This window comes from Salvelinus fontinalis, chromosome 36, assembly GCF_029448725.1.
Source record: "Salvelinus fontinalis isolate EN_2023a chromosome 36, ASM2944872v1, whole genome shotgun sequence".
NCBI lineage: Eukaryota > Metazoa > Chordata > Actinopteri > Salmoniformes > Salmonidae > Salvelinus > Salvelinus fontinalis.
Window position 1 is genome coordinate 15,918,199 of NC_074700.1, and position 17,076 is coordinate 15,935,274.

The 17,076-nt window shown below is 42.2% G+C and overlaps 1 protein-coding gene across 1 annotated transcript; it reads left to right on the plus strand.

Annotated features, from left to right (window-relative positions):
* LOC129835438 (uncharacterized) lies at window positions 1–14,772 on the plus strand. Its single transcript, XM_055901078.1, has 16 exons — window positions 1–164; window positions 276–325; window positions 1,218–1,307; window positions 2,137–2,261; window positions 2,417–2,560; window positions 2,693–2,914; window positions 3,021–3,117; window positions 3,280–3,497; window positions 3,567–3,720; window positions 4,048–4,232; window positions 10,936–11,056; window positions 11,230–11,441; window positions 13,365–13,482; window positions 13,577–13,746; window positions 14,379–14,476; window positions 14,547–14,772. Exons 1-16 carry the CDS (start codon window positions 115–117, stop codon window positions 14,770–14,772), a joined length of 2,280 nt encoding a protein of 759 aa, XP_055757053.1. The 5' UTR covers window positions 1–114.
* The last annotated feature ends 2,304 nt before the right edge of the window (window positions 14,773–17,076 follow it).

Sequence of the window (17,076 nt, forward strand, 5' to 3'; positions counted from 1 at the left end):
GTCAAAATGGCGCCAATCATGGAAGAAGTTTGATGAATTGCAAAAGAAAATAGAGAAAGATAAGGAAAATAGAAATTAAGTTACTTTTCACTACACCTTTACACAATACCAAACATGACCATACCTTGTACAATGAAAGTTAGGGTTATCAAAATCATTCTGTGGTGAGTTTGAAGAGGTGAATGTAGTGACTGTGGTAGTATCTGGTCACATTAATAGAATAGATCATCCACATATACATTTTAATTCCTCACTTCTACCAACATTTCTTCCAGCATACTGTTACTCTGTGCTACACTCAGTATTCCAACTCCTGTACCAGTTGGTAAGTTTGATTTGATTTACAGTACTGTTGTTTATTTACGAGGAACCAAACAGAACCAAAAGGGGAGGGACCTACTTGAATTTTGTCCAATACTAACTCACGTTTTCATTGTAAAGTGTTTTCTGTTGTGAGTAAACGGTTTCTGTTGCAAAATGTTTTGAACTAATGGTAACACCTCTGGGGTGTATTCATTATGCCGATTCTGAAAAGCATTTTGCAACAAATCCTATACTCCAAATGGAAAATGTTTTGAAACAAGAGTTTCTATTGGACAAAATCAGGTTGGTCCCTCTGTTACGTTTGCTCTGTTTGTTTCTTCAATTTTAAACTGTTTCCATTGCAGGACGTAATGAATACAGCCCTGCTCTCACCCACCATACTGATTCTCTCACGAGAACTATGTTGTATGAGTGTTGTCCCCTGTTGGCCATTTATAGCATAACCTTTCTTAGTAGCAATACAGTAAAGGAGACTTCTGCCAAATAGATTTCTAGGAGAGATGGAGACCCGCACACTTGTCAAATGTGGACAAATCCAAAACTGAGACTCTAATGCAAAAATGGAGAGGATTTATTTGGACATCATCCAATGAAATATTCACAATGAAAGTGAATCTTAGATTCATGCATATCTAACAGGATTTGAAAATAACCCTGAAACAAGGACACAATAAAACAGTACATAATCTTATTATTCATTCACCATGTTGTTATTGTGATTGAATGTGGTTAATTTCTGTGTCATAGAGAGACGGATACACCATAAACAAACATCATCTGTTCAAAAACAGCATGCCACTGTTTAGTCAGCTTTTATGGCTGATTCATACTAAACAAAACATGTTCTGTGTCATGGAATCATTACCATAAATTCATTCTGTCTTGTGTTATAGGAACATTCCGGTCTGAGTGTCATGAGCGTCACTTCTGGCTGTTTGTCAGGTCTGGATCCCTTGGCCCTATGAGCCGATTCGACGTTCAAGGTGCGAGTGTAATATTATTGGTTGACATATGGATACAGCCATTCTTTTACCCAACTGCCACTGGTGTGTTGTACTTTTTTTAAATGATTTTCTTTACCTTTAACTAGGCAAGTCAGTTAAGAACAAATTCTTATTTTCAATGACGGCCTAGGAACATTGGGTTAACTGCCTTGTTCAGGGGTAGAATGACAGATTATTTTTCCTTGTCAGCTCGGGGATTCGATCTTGTAACCTTTCGGTTACTAGTCCAACACTCTAACCACTAGGCTACCTGCCACCCCACTACTTGATAATCTTAAACTGAATTTGTCTAGAATGTAAACATTTCGGGGAGACCAAGAATATAATCTGACTGTAGAGTACACCTAAAGAGACAGTTAGAGGACGTAGCATTGTATCGGTCCCATAATGGCGTCCAAGAGCATGGGCAGCGCCATTGAGGCCATATGCATTTCTAAGTAGTCATTTTTCTTCTACTACTTCTATGAGTTCGTAAAACAAACTGAAAGGGTGCATACTGCCACCTGGAGTGTGTAGGTACTAAGCCCGGGTTGCGGATTTACTACCACCTGCAGTTATGAAATGTTTGCTCACAAGTATAATTCATTGGCTTATCTCTCCTGATGACCTGGATGGAATTATTTGGTCCTTCCTTAACCCATAGAAAGTCCCACCCAGTTGACTACTTCAAAATGGTGAAAGTCCTCAATGGAGCTGCCCATGCTAAAACTGGCTTTCTGGGCACTTGAGTCCTCTATCTATCTCTATGAAGACACCATAGCCAGCTGCACTGTGAATATTGACGCTTCCTCTAAACCGCTGTCATCAGACCACCAGGGAGTTCACTTCCTGTCTGGCCGAAAGGCCACAGAGTGTGGCTACACCATGCTCTTAAATCACCATGGAGACCTGGTGTTCCGCGCCTCGTTCCTCGCCTGCCACGTCAACAACCAGGTGAACTTGATTGACCCATAATGGATATATATTCAATATACTGGTATTTGCAGTCAAATTCAGATATGATCAATATAATGAATCTAAGTTAATTAGCTTGACTTCTAGCTTGTTTTCTGATTGAACGGAATTGAATAAGAACCTCTTCTGTGCAGGGGGACTCGGAGTTCCGTCTGAAGGTGTGGTTGGTGACCCGGCAGGTGAATGGGAGGGACCTAGGGTACCCCTTCCTGCTCCACTGCTCAGCCCAGTGGCCCTGGGGCTTCCGGGAGCTCGTCTGTGAGGAGAACTACATGGAGGTGACTTACAGGTCCATCAGATCACAATAGAGTAGAAATGTACTGTCTATCTGCACATGGAACTTGGCCAAACTCACATGTTTCAAATCGCTTCTGTTTTACACTGTGTCTCTTCTTTAATTGTTCTCCAAGGTGTCCATAAAGGGACCGGTTCCAGCTGCATTACACTCTTGGCAGAAGAAAAAGGAGGTGGGAAAGAGAGGCATGATGTTCCACAGACCAGGCCACACCAAGGAGGAGGTTAGACCCAGGACCATGACGGAGGCCAGTGACCTGGGCTACCACATCTCTGAGTCAGGCTCCAGGATTATCCTGCGCTGCCCCTACTCCTCACCCCTCTCCTACACCATCAAGGTACTTCTGATGAGAGTGTTTACTGTGCTCTGTTTGCATGTGATATGAATATATTGGTATACACGTTATAGTAACTCTTGTCTTTTACTTGACCATGCCTACACAGGAGAAAGGGGTGGAGTTGGAGGTAGTCAATGCTACCATCCTGTACCCACATCAAGGGAAGGTCCTTGCCATCGATGCCACAGTGGCCTGCTCCATGAGTATGTGGTCTATTTATTAGTGAATACAAATGACAATGAGAATCTTAGCTTTGACCTTGATCCTATTTGCAATCCTCTTTTGAACCTACAATCTCCTTATTCTTATCACTTTCGTCCTCTGTCCCCCTTTCCATCCCCCCCTGCCTCCCTTAACTCCTCCAGATGAGGCGACAGTGGATGGTGCCCACCTGCTCTGGCCTGTCCCCCATGTCCTCTCCCCCCTGGTCCATGGGAGGTTCAGGGACAGGGGCATGAGAATAGGGGTGGAGACGCTTGCCCTGAGTGAGTCTGTGATCAAGGACAGGGGGTATGAGATTGGCCTGAGGGATGGAGTGGTGGAGGTCAGCGTTCCATTCGGAGCCGAAGGAACACACGTTAAGGTACACACACACACGCATGCATGCACACACACACACACACACACATTCAACTGCTCTTTCTTGTCTCAGAGTGGTGTGTTGGAGGGCCAGTACAGCCAGTCTCTGTCTGTAGACCTGTTCTACATGCACCAGTGGGAGGATGACCGGTGGCCCCTCACCCAGCATCGCTCCTTCAGGTTCCTCAAGACCGCCTACGTCCCCCGGACCCCCACACTCACAGACAGTCAGTATCCATCTACTATGAGTACTAATGAGCTCAACGAATGACAGGGATTGGTCACTTTGGAACTCAAATATGAATCTCTGCTTTGAATGAATTCGGCCAAATTTGCTATATTACCACAATGGTTGGCCTCTGCTCGAAAACTGGCATAAGTTATAAAAAATGCCAAAGGCTGCATATTTATGGGAGAGATTGAAAGAAAAAGAGAGGTGAATTAGATTGCCACTAAAACCCACAATAGTTAACAGTAATTGCAATGCTTCAATACCAGTCTATTTGGATCCTTTGATCATGACTCCACACCCACTAACTCTGTTCCCTCCTCAGACACCATATCATCCCAGAAGGTGTTCTCTGTCTCCCTGGGTGTGTTCCCTCCTGACGTGTCCCTCCACAACGTCACCGGGGGGAGTGAGGGGGACACTTTGTCCTGGGTTCAGGTCCCCTACCCCAACGGGTCACATTCCTACCAGCTTCATGCCCCCTTCTCACACCCCTCTGTTCTTCAGAAGGTAAGACTAATGAAGAGAGGCAGAGAAGCACCAATTGTGGAGATGTACACTGAGTATACAAAACATTAAGAAAACCTGCTCTTTCCATGACATAAACTAACCAGATGAAAGCTTTGATCCTTTATTGATGTCACTTGTTAAACCCTTTCCAGTCTAAGCCCTGTCTAAACCGGCGGAGGGGAGGTTCTACTAAGCTATATGGAATTGTTTTAAGAAGGTCATAACAAGGATCATTTAGCTATTTGATTTAGAATTTTAAGACTCTTTGAAGTATCCCCCAAAAATATTTGATTGAACATTTGAATTTGGCCTTACTTCTATTAGCCCATTCAAATGCATTGAATTACAGATAGTCCCCAAAATGTATCTAAAGGAAGTTTGTTCTGAAGTGTCTGTCCTACATCAGAGATATAGGAAAGATCAGGATTTTTTATTTTTGGCACTAAACAGTATCCATATACTTCCATACATTTTTTTAACTGGTACCGTGCGACATTCAGATGAGTCTTGTGGGGCAGTGGGCCTCACAAGAGTCTCACATTTCCACAGAGGGGTCATATTAGAAAAACAGATGTCTCTAGTTTAAACGGACAGATTATTATGGGGAATTTTTTATTATTATGCTAGTTAGACTTGCGGGATAAAATCCACTTTAAACAGTGTAACCTTAGGGGAAGAAATAGGTTAAAGAAGGATTTTTAAGCCTTGAGACATTTTTTATTTTACCAGGTAAGTTGACTGAACACGTTCTCATTTGCAGCAACGACCTGGGGAATAGTTACAGGGGAGAGGAGGGAGATGAATGAGCCAATTGTAAACTGGGGATTATTAGGTGACCATGATGGTTTGAGGGCCAGATTGGGAATTTAGCCAGGACACCGGGGTTAACACCCCTACTCTTACGATAAGTGCCATGGGATCTTTAATGACCTCAGAGAGTCAGGACACCCGTTTAACGTCCCATCCGAAAGACGGCACCCTACACAGGGCAGTGTCCCCAATCACTGCCCTGGGGCATTGGGATATTTTTTTTAGACCAGAGGAAAGAGTGCCTCCTACTGGCCCTCCAACACCACTTCCAGCAGCATCTGGTCTCCCATCCAGGGACTGACCAGGACCAACCCTGCTTAGCTTCAGAAGCAAGCCAGTAGTGGTATGCAGGGTGGTATGCTGCTGACGATGGTGTATGTGTGCCATTCAGAGGGTGAATGGTCAAGACAAAAGATTTAAGTGCCTTTGAACGGGCTATGGTAGTAGGTGCCAAGTTTGTGTCAAGAACTGCAACACTGCTGGGTGTTTCACACTCAACGGTTTCATGTGTGTTTCAAGAATGGTCCATCAACCGACGAGGCGCATGCACTGACCGATAGGAAGCATGGGGTGTGAATAGCTCTGTTTGTACCATCAAAACTGTGGTTGTATGTTGAAACTGGACAACATAGTTTAAATTATGCCTCTAGAATTCATAGCTCAATATATCTCAAAGCAACCAGGAGAGAGTGAGCGGCCAGTTTTATATACAACAGCGAACCAATCTGTGGGTAAAGCGACGCTGCAACTCAAACCCAACAAGCCAAGGCTTCTCTTAGAGGAGAAGACAAAGAGCAACTTGGAGATTCAAATGAGAGCAATGAACAGCTGAAGGATATCCAGGAAAACATAGCTAAAATGCTCTCAATGCTCCCAAAAACAAACTCAGAATTTGTTGTTAAAAGTAGATTTGCTCGAAAGGAAAGTAGTCTATCGTGTTGGATATGCCATATACAGGGTGGGCGAGTGGATGAACTGGACAACAAAATGAGCCTTCTGGAAACAAAGGTGCAAACTTTTTAGAAGATGAACTGGACCAGCAAGAAAACGGAATGAGACAAAATAATTAATGTTGTACCTACCGGAATACGAGAAAAAAAGGAGACCTTTCCAGCTACGTGATCAAGCTGATATTGGAGAAGCTTGGCATGGATGCATCACCAAAGAATCTCGAGCGACTCCATCGGATCGACATCAAACAGAAGAATGCTAAATGCCCTCATGGTAATCGTTACGCTGTGGAACTATCAGACCAAAGTTGACATTCTGAAGGCACAAGGGGGAAAGAAGATAAAAATCCATGTCCACACTACAGACCCGGATTCGATCCCAGGCTGTGTCGCAGCCGGACGCGACCAGGAGACCCATGAGCCGGCCACAATTGCCTCAGCATCTTCCTGGTTAGGGGAGGGTTTGGCCGGCCGGGATGTCCTTGTCCCATTGTGCTCTAGCTACTCCTTGTGGCGGGCCAGACGCATGCACGCTGACTTTGCCTATACAACTGAGTCGCCAGTTGTACAGCGTTTCCTCCGACACATTGGTTCGACTGGCTTCGGGGATAAGCGAGCAATGTGTCAAGAAGCAGTGCAGCTTGCCAGGGTCGTGTTTCGGAGGACGCATGGCTCTCAACCTTCGCCTCTCCCAAGTCCGAGGGGGAAAAAGAGGAGATTAGGATAAATTTAGCCTGGGTGGGTAAGAGACGGCAAGGAAGGGGGGGTGGGACAAGCTTGGTTTAGGTGGACAAGGGTGAGTAAAGATGGGTTGGGATAAGCTTGAGTGGGGGAGAACTGGGAGGGAGTGATGGATTTGGTTTGGGAGAGGGAGAAAAGGAAGGACTTAATTATACTACAATGTAAATGTATTTTTTTGTGACTTGTAAAGCCATTGTAAAATGAATAAGAGTGCTGGACAGATTAGGAAAGGATGACGAATCATTATTCCTTGCGTGGGGCTTCCACTCATCCCATTTCAGTCTCTGTGGGCCCGGTCTCCCCAAGTAGACCCCCACCAGCCACCATACTTTAATTTATAAGGTAATACAAACCGACCACAGTACCTAAGTGGCAGTCTTTCTCCAATGTATGTATAATTAAATAATCCATCGTTTTACTACATTAGGAGAGGAGTTGGAGCTTAACTCTAAAAAGGCACAGCTTCTCAAGTGCAAAGATGGGCTTTGTTTTTTGTTAAATGTCTGCTCAGCCCACACACTCTATATATGTAATGTATACAATAACTATGTATTTATACTATGATCCTCCCATTCTATGGAGTGCCCACCACCCTCATGTCTGCTAAAATGTTTTATTTGTTTCTTCTACAATAGACGGAACAGAAGGTTAACTTTGATTTTATACAAGTAAAGACCAACAAAATCCAATTCATAATGGGCTCCATGATGGGGGTGGGGAGCATATGGTTCTGGAACATTTTGAAGAGATTGTGGGCAGATGTGGTTATCTTGCAAGTGTTGCATAATTTTTTTTTAGAAATTGAATATGTAAAGAACAGCTGGGTTGGAGAGGCCTATGCTGCAGAATGTAGAGAATGAACAGAGGGCATCTTCTGGACCTAAAGTGTATTAAATGGGCTACGTAAATGTTTTTTTTTACCATTTATAAATGTAAACCTAGACGATAAAGAAAGGACTACTCTGATATAATCTTGAATGCCTTTATTAACGCTTGGAGAAAGCTAAATCTGATTTAGAAATGAAAAGATAGTGATGTATTATCTTAGAAAGCACCCATAAAAAATCTTTAGAAAATGTCTGAACTTCAGCAGGAATACAATCTTTTACTTTTGAAGAGAGACAACAATTTACAGGTTAAACTCAAAGCCTATTACTTAATCACAAATTAACCTGGTAAATATCTCGCAGTTCTAACAAAACAAATACATGCTAAACCCCTTATACAATACAAATGCGGTAATTAGAAATAACTTGATTAATGACAATTTTAAGAGGCTATGAAAAATGAATATAAATCAGAATGAAACAACAATTATCAGAAGACAAAAAATAATCACATCACCAAAATAAATACTGTCAAAACATTAATGCGGCCTCCTGAGTGGCGCAGCGGTACAACAGGCTGACCACACGGGTCGCGTGCGCGAGCGTTGCAAAATAAATGTAGAAATCGATGATATTCAATTAAGGCACCCACACTGCTCGCGCGCGCCAACGAGCGTCTGCGTTGCCAAGGGCTAAATTAGAAATCAGTTCTATTTCTGACGCAGATCGCGCTGCAAGTCCTGCCTCTCCCATCTCCTCATTGGTTTATAGAAGCAGGTACCCACGTGCCATCTCCTCATTGGTTATACCTACGTGGGTAACTGAAAGACGAACGAGTCAATGCACCTAATTTCTGGAAGTTGCCAATCACAATATGAAGTCAAGAGAAGAAAAGGCCTGGAAGGAAGAGAGATGACTAGAAACGATTTGGTTGACCGTTTTATGTGTGGATTAATTGGCGGAGTAGAGGACCTTGTGCATTTCAGGTAAAATAACAACTCAATGTTTATATCCCATGACAAATTATCTAGCAACAGCAAGCTAGCTAAATAGTAAAAATTAGCTAGCAAGTTAACTAGCTAAATTGCCATAAATGTTTAATGCTTTTTTGACCTGTCCCTAAATTAATATAATTGGTTGAGTTTGTTTTGATATTTTAACCTGCGTGTCGTGATCGCATTTGGTGTGGGGGGACAAAATAAATGTATGCACGATGGCGTGCACGCGCGCAGCCAGTTTGGGTTCCATGTAAGGCAGTGCTAGAGGCGTCACTACGGACCCGGGTTCGATTCCGGGCTGTATCACAACTGGCCGTGATCGGGAGTCCCTTAGGGTGGCGCACAATTTGGCCCAGCGTCGTCCGGGTTAGGGGAGGGTTTGGCCGGGGGTGGGGCTTTACTTGGCTCATCGCACTCTAGCGACTCCTTGTGGCGTGCACCTGCAGGCTGACCTCGGTTGTCAGGTGAACGGTGTTTCCTCCGACACATTGGTGCGTCTGTCTTCGGAGTTAGGTGGGCGGGTGTTAAGAAGCACGGTTTGGTGGGTCAAGTTTCGGAGGACGCTTAACTCGACCCTTACCTCTCAATAAAATAAAAACAAACTTCTAAGCAATAGAAAGTCATATATTTGTATTTTATTTAACCTTAATTTAACTAGGCATTTCAGACTTGATACATATCAATTAAACAGGGTTTGTTAAAAAGACACTTACAAACAAGTAACTCAAACAAATGGTATAGATTTCTCAATAATGTCTGTTGATGCTGAAAAGGCTTTTGACCATCTTGAATAGCCTTTTCTATTCAAAACTTTGGAAGCTTTCACATTTCCAGCTGAACAAGTAAATGTAATAAAAATATTATGTAAATGTCCGAAAGCAAAAATATACACATAGTACCTTATCTGATGAAATTGCATTAGAAAGGGGCACAAGACAGGAATGGCCCCAATCCCTCCTCCCTGTTTGCACTGGCAACTGAACAGCTTTCAGAAAGAATTACACAGGACCCAAACCTAACAGGTATCAATATTGGTAAACATGAATATAAACTCAACTTATTTGAAGATCTCCTGATACACCTGACCAATATTGAAAACTCAATGCCCCCTTTGCTAAAAGTAATTTCAGAATACTTCAAAATCTCCGGATATAAAATTAACGTGGGAAAGAAAACTATAATAATGGCAATATGAAAAGAATCTACAGCAATCCTTTAATATGTGGATCACAAAATATTAAATAGCCATTTATGATGCTTAATAAGTGACAACAAACATATAAAGATAACTTTATCCCATTCACTGAACAATATGAAGGCACTTCTAATAAAATGGAACAATCTACCCATAAATCTTACAGATAAAATAAGCTAAGCCATTCTAAACCTTTTCAGAATGGCATGGCTCCCAAAGTTTTAATTTAATACCAATTACCCCACCAGACATTCTTTACAAAAGTATACTCGGTCATAACATACTTTTTAAATGAGCAAATAAAATTAATAGAATAAGAAAGGAAAGTTTTACATCTTCCTAAGTCTGAGGAGGGTTTTAACCTTCCAGACTTGGAATTGTATCATCTCGCTACCCAAGGCTTTTACTTGCTTCATATAGTTAAATGCGCTAAAGAGGAACTATGGGTAGGCTACATATTGAAGATGTGCACTTTATCAAAGGATAAAGCTAAGAACATTAATTTCATAGTTAAGAACACTATAACAATATGGACGAAAATGAAACGTATTCTACAAGAACCAATATCACTCCCTAAAACACAACCCTATGGAACAATGCTTGGATAGCTTTCAGAATTCACCGATTTTTTTATTTTATTTTTATTTATTTAAAAAAAAATTGGTCCACATGGAAAACTTAAGGCATGATGTGGTAGTAGGAAATACAATTATTCCCATGGCAGAATTAAAAATACATTTTGCACTGACCAATGTGGATATTTTCAAATAAATGCAACTTAAAACATTTTATCACAAAATGTAGCTTTGGACATCAGAGCAATCTTGAGGGAATCCTATTTTAGTCAAAGGATATTCATATGATGGGTGAACTATACCGAACCTAGCCAACTGGCATTCTCTTAGAAAAAAATATAAACTATTGGAACCAAGACTTAAAAATAACTTGCACATGATTGAGAGGTTGTTGGAACATAACTAATGAGATTACAGTTAATGAAAATGTATGCTTAATCTAGTATAAATTAATGTATGGGGGGGTGCAACTCAATATTAGGAAGGTGTAGCAATTTGTCTGGTATAGTCAGTGTACTTCAATTATGTACAATATACATACCTCACTAGCAGTTTTTTACCTTAATAATGTAATGATGCAATGTACACTGCTCTCCCTCTATGTCAGTATGTTGATGGGGGCTATAGGAGGTACACCCTCCCTCTCACCTTTTCCCTGACCATCTCACCCCATGGAGAGGTCTTCTACCATAATGCCACCATTGTGAGTGATGTTCAAGAGCAGACAGGTGATTATATATAAATGCATCTCTTGACAGAGAGAATTAATACAAAGTCACTTGAACTAAACTCATGTTTGCCTGCCTCCCTGTCCTGTTTAAATCCCTCATTCCTACACTCTCTGCGACTCTTTCGCCAATCTTCTCCTTCTTCCCACCCTCTCCTCCATGCATCCTCCCAGCACCAGAACCTCCCAGGCTGGAGGGTAAGTGCACAGAGAGGGGCCTCCTGATGCTGCTGCACTATGGGGCCCAGGAGCGGAGCTGGGAGCTCTTCCTTGGGGACCGCCGGCTGGACTGGGAGCTAGTGGAAATGGGGGGCTTCACCGTGGAAACAGAAGAGGACTACTTTAGTGTGGAGATCCCACTCTATAGTCCGGGCATGACCTATGAGGTGAGGAGGGATATCTAAGTAAATTAACTGGAGATTTGGTTGTCCACTCAACTGGCACTTTTCTCATGGCTGTGTTTCTTCCACCTCAGTCATATTAAAATGGTTATTCAATTGTTGTGCTCTATCCTTCTCCTTATCTATCTCTGAAATCTTTAAGCAAGAACATGTCTATACAGTGCATTTGGAAAGCATTCAGACCCCTTCCCTTTTCCACATTTTGCTACGTTACAGCCTTATTCTTAAATCTATTAAATAATTTCCCCCCTCATCAATCTACAAAAAATAGCCCGTAATGACTAAGCGAAAAAACATGTTTTTAGAAATTCTAGCAAATGTATAAAAAATAGAAAAACATAAATACCTTATTTGCATAAGTATTCAGACCTTTTGCAATGAGACTTGAAATTGAGCTCAGGTGCATCCTGTTTCCATTGAACATCCTTTTTCTACAACTTGATTGAGTCCACCTGTGGTAAATTCAATTGATTGGACATGATTTGGAAAGGCACTCACCTGTCTATATAAGGTCAGAGAAAAAACCAAGACATGATGTCAAAGGAATTGTCCGAGACAGGATTGTGTCAAGGCACAGATCTGGGGAAGAGTACCAAAACATTTCTGCAACATTGAAGGTCACCAAGAACACAGTGACCTTCATCCTTCTTAAATGGAAGACGTTTGGAACCATCAAGACTCTTACTAGAGCTGGCCACCCGGCCAAACTGAGCAATCGGGGGAGAAGGGCCTTGGTCAGGCAGGTGACCAAGAACCCAATGGTCACTGTGACAGAGCTCCAGAGTTCCTCTGTGGAGATGGGAGAATCTTCCAGAAGGACAACCATCTCTGGAGCACTCCACCAATCAGGCCTTTGTGTTAGTAGCCAGATGGAAGCCACTCCTCAGTAAAAGGCACATGACAGCCCACTTGGAGTTTGACAAAAGGCTCCTAAAGAACTCTGACCTTGAGAAAAAAGATTATCTAGTCTGATGAAACCAAGATTGACCGCTTTGGCCTGAATGCCAAGTGTCACGTCTGGAGGAAACCTAGCACCATCCTTACGGTGAAAAATGGTAGTGGCAGCATCATTCTCTGGGGATGTTTGTCAGCAGCAGCGACTGGTAGACTAGTCAGGATCGAGGCAAAGATGAATGGAGCAAAGTACAGAGAGATCCTTGAAAACCTGCTCTAGAGCGCTCAGGACCTCAGACTGGGGCGAAGGTTCACTTTCCAACAGGACAATGACCAAACACAGAGCCAACACAACGCAGGAGTGGCTTTGGGACAAGTCTCAATGTCCTTGAGTGACCCAGCCAGAGCCTTGTCATGTCCTACCCAAGAACACTCTGCTGTAATCGCTGCAAAGGAGCTTCAAAAAAGTACTGAGTAAAGGGTCTGAATACTTATGTAAATGTAATATTTAAGTTTTTTTTTTTTTTTTTTTTTTCATTTGCAAAACTGTCTAAATCAGTTTTTGCTTTGTCATTGTGGGGTATTGTGTGGATTGATGAATTTTGTATTTTATTTGATCAATTTTAGAATAAAATGGATAAAGGGCGGCAGGTAGCCTAGCGGTTAGTGTGGGCCAGTAATCTGAATAATCTGTCTGTGTCCTTAATTTAACTCTAACTGGCCCAAGGGGTGCTGTACCACTGTCTTTTGACACAAGTGATTCCTAATCTCATTAAATCTCCAGTACAACAGATGAGCCCCTTTTCATCAATATAGGATTCATTTGTGAATTAAGGATTCGTTCACTGGGAATATAGGCCTTTTAGAGTAATTTGAGAGCCTACACTTTGAAGGTATAGTGATTTTTAAATTTAAAAAAATGACTTACCTGCACAGATTTTCTTTTTGTAAGTCGATGATAATGAAAGTGTCCAATACAATCTCTCCTTCCTCTCTGGCTCATCCCGCTTCTAGGAAGTGAGTTTGCAGGGTGTTGTTGGCCGGCTGGAGGTCAGTGTGGTGGACATAGACACACTCAAGGTGGAGAACAGCCTCATCCATCGCTGCACCTTCCGTGTCAGAGAGTTACTGGGTAACACACCTGTGGTGTACTATTGAAAGGCTTGACCGACATGTCCTCATTCAAACACTGTTAAAACTGATCCTAGATCTCTCTTGACTTCCAGTGTGCTTACCAGAAGGGAGGATGGTAGTAGTGACTGATACGTCACGTACCATCCCGCCCACCCAACCAAAACGCACCACCCTTTTGGACCCCAGCTGTGTCCCCCAAGAGACGGACAGCGTCAGGGCCCTATTCAATTTCTCCCTGGATTCCTGTGGTACCATTGCGACCGTGAGTGTTAGCACGTTGATTCATCATGTTACATGCAGTGGTGGAAAAAGTACTAAATTGTCATACTTGAATAAAAGTAAAGATATCTTTTTAATAGCAAATGACTCAAGTGAAAGTCACACAGTAAAATACTACATGAGTAAAAGTATTTGGTTCTAAATATACTTAAGTAACGGGAATTGCGTATTTCAGTATCAAAAGTATAAACCATTTCAAATTCCTTATTAAACAAACCAGACCTCACAATTTTATTAAATTTTTTATTGACAGATAGCCAGGGTCACACTCCAACACTAAGACATAATTTACAAAAAAAGCATTTGTGTTTAGTGAGTCCGCCAGATCAGAGGCAGTAGGGATGACCAGGGATGTTCTCTTGATAAGTGTGTGCATTTGACCATTTTCATGTCAACATGTAGTAGTTTTGGGAGTTAGGTAAAATGTTTGGAGTAAAAAGTTATTTTTTTCTTCAGGAATGCAGTGAAGCAGAAGTAAAAGGTGTCAAAAATATAAATAGTAAAGTACAGATACCCCCTAAAAAACGACTTGTAGTACTTGAAAGTAATTTTACTTAACACATAACCAGTGGTGTACTGTACCTAAGTCAATCATACATGTTCTACCTCACCTAGGTTGAGGGGAATTTCCTAGTATATGCGAACCAGGTGCTGTACCCCAAAGAACTTATCACCACGGATGACCCCCCCATCCACAGAGACTCCCCTTACAGGTAAACACACACACACCACGTTTCACACTATTCAAATGTGAATTTCTATGTATATATATATTTTTTTTAGGCTAACCATCCTGTGCCGCTACCCTGCCATCAACACCGGCATTGTCTCTATTGAACACCCTGTCAATCCAACCTTTGCCCTCTCACCTATGCTGCCTCTTAAACACACTCGAAGGGAGGCCTCCCGCAGTGGGCAGTATGTGGCAGTTGTGTGTGTGGCGATTGTTGTGATGGGAGCTTTGATTGCTGCTACCATGAAGATGCTCTGTTGCCCAATAAAAATGTAAAACATGTTTGCAAATCTGTGAAATTGGTTCATATCCCTACTAAATGTATTCCATGAAATAAGGCATTTGCCTAGTAAAACATAACACTTGAATCTGTTACTAAATCAATTCACCAAATAGTGAAGGATTTCTGTACCAAGAAATGACATATCAATCGCCGACTATGTAGATGGGAAAACATCCTAAGAAGGGGGGAAAGGAGACCCCCATACTAAAGTGCCAGAGAACGGCACACCATGTCAGTCAGAATTGGTTAGCCTCCACCCAGCAGAGTCTCTCACCTTGTTGTTGGTCCATATAGGGGCTGAGACTGCGTGTCAGGGTAGATACCTGTTGGTAACTACTGACCTCTCATTCATTGGGAATAAACCTTGTGTTGAAGCTATATTTTGAAACCTTTATTTTGAAGCAAAATTGGCTGGAATTCAGGTTTGGTCAGCTCAAGAACTTGAGATGACATGGCATCTTAACAGGTCTTGGCTTTAGTGCTGTGGGGCAGGATTTGATATCTGATGCTGACAGGAAGTCTCTCCCTGCAGTATCTCTGGCTCTCACTGTGCCTGTTAAAGCACTGGATGAGAAACTAAAAAAAAAATATTTTTTTAAACTTGACTCCTGATCAAATTAAAATCATGTGATACTTTTTTTGAATCCCTTTCCACCCTCTGCATTATGGGTCAGAGTAGCTGAGGCCTTGGTTCCCCAGAGAAGTCAGCTGTAAGATCTAGATGGAGATATTGATTCACAAATCTAAAATGTGTATCTATGGATCTATTTAGTGTAGTATCTAGTAGGGCTCTATCTGGACTGTGGCTGGGCCAGTGTATCGTCATAACCGTATAGGAGAATGATCCTTTATGTTCCCCTGTAGGTGTCAGGACACGTCGCTCTTCCTTGTCTGGTACAACAACAAATGACTGGACTGCTACCCTCGCTACAGAAAGCTAAAGGCTATATTACATTTGGCAAATGCTCTTTTAGATGAGCTATACACCAGTTTGTGTTCCCAATACCAACCTGGGTGCCCAGTCTGATTTCATGCCCTGTCTTCTGTGCCCTCATCAGGCCCATAGCTTTGCCACATCTACCTTGCAGGAGGGGCAGTAGCTGACTGCCATGTTCCTCTGAGCCTCAGTGGTGTTGAAATTCTAACCAGAAGGGAAGAGATTGTACATTTCTCAACTTATCTTATTATAAGATTTGCAAAAATGGAGCTGGTTAACAATCACACGACAGGTGCAACAGTGAAGAGCCCAACAAACAAGAGTTGGATCTCTTGTCTGTGGCAGTTTAGCAGGTGTGTGAGGTCATAGTGGGAGCATAGAAACAAGTGATAATGGCAGTTTTGTTGCTCCTTTCTGCTGATGGAATTGTTTCTGCTGCTCAAACTAGCCTTTTCTCTTCATATCTCCACACAGCTGTGCCCTTGAAAGAACGGGATGGACCAAATAACTGGTCACTGACAGCCCTTTGTCTTTGGCCAGGTGATTACAGTAAGTTACTCAGAAACAAGGGGGGGACAGGCTTCTTCTTACATGAGAAACAGACAGTGGATATTGACAGGTGTAAGGTTTATACACATGACCTGCATAAGAGTTTGTAATTTTGCCACTATAGCGGCTAGGTGTTCCACCTCACCCAGGGTAGGCTGGTGTTTCACTCGCCCTACAGACCATGTTGAGGATTTAAATGTCCTGTTCAAATGGATGCATTTATCTTGGGTGCACCTCGTGTCTAGAGGCTTCTTTCTAAGTGCATATATTAAACATTAAATGATATTGCTTTACTCTTTTCAAACTGTTAAGATGGATAGGAAGCCACTAATTTAGTGATTTAACTGAAACGAACCCTTCGTACTGTTGGCAGGGACACTTACTCTGTTCTTTACTTCTTGGTGAACGGTGTGGTGGTGGTCCATCCAATACTGTTCTCCAGGCAGGATTGGTAGTCATAATGGTGGACTTGGTCATTTCTTGCAGCACTGGTAAGTATTTCAGTTCAGTATCAGACCCTATCCATTCAAAATTCAGACCTGAAAGGACTGAATATGCTTTAAAAGATGGCTTGATTGCCAAAATCTCACTATTTTTCTACTTACCCATAGTCAGATTAACTGATGGATACAACAACAAAAAATGATGGCTCTGCGTGTAATTTTAAGTTGCTAACTAGCGTTTGCGCAATTGCTAACAGGCGTTTCTACCTTACTTCCTTCAAACTGCACGCAGAGATCTAAAAATTGTATCTTTGAGTTAATCTGACTATTTGAGTCGTCCATGACTTCTCCTAGGCTGAGGGACGCAA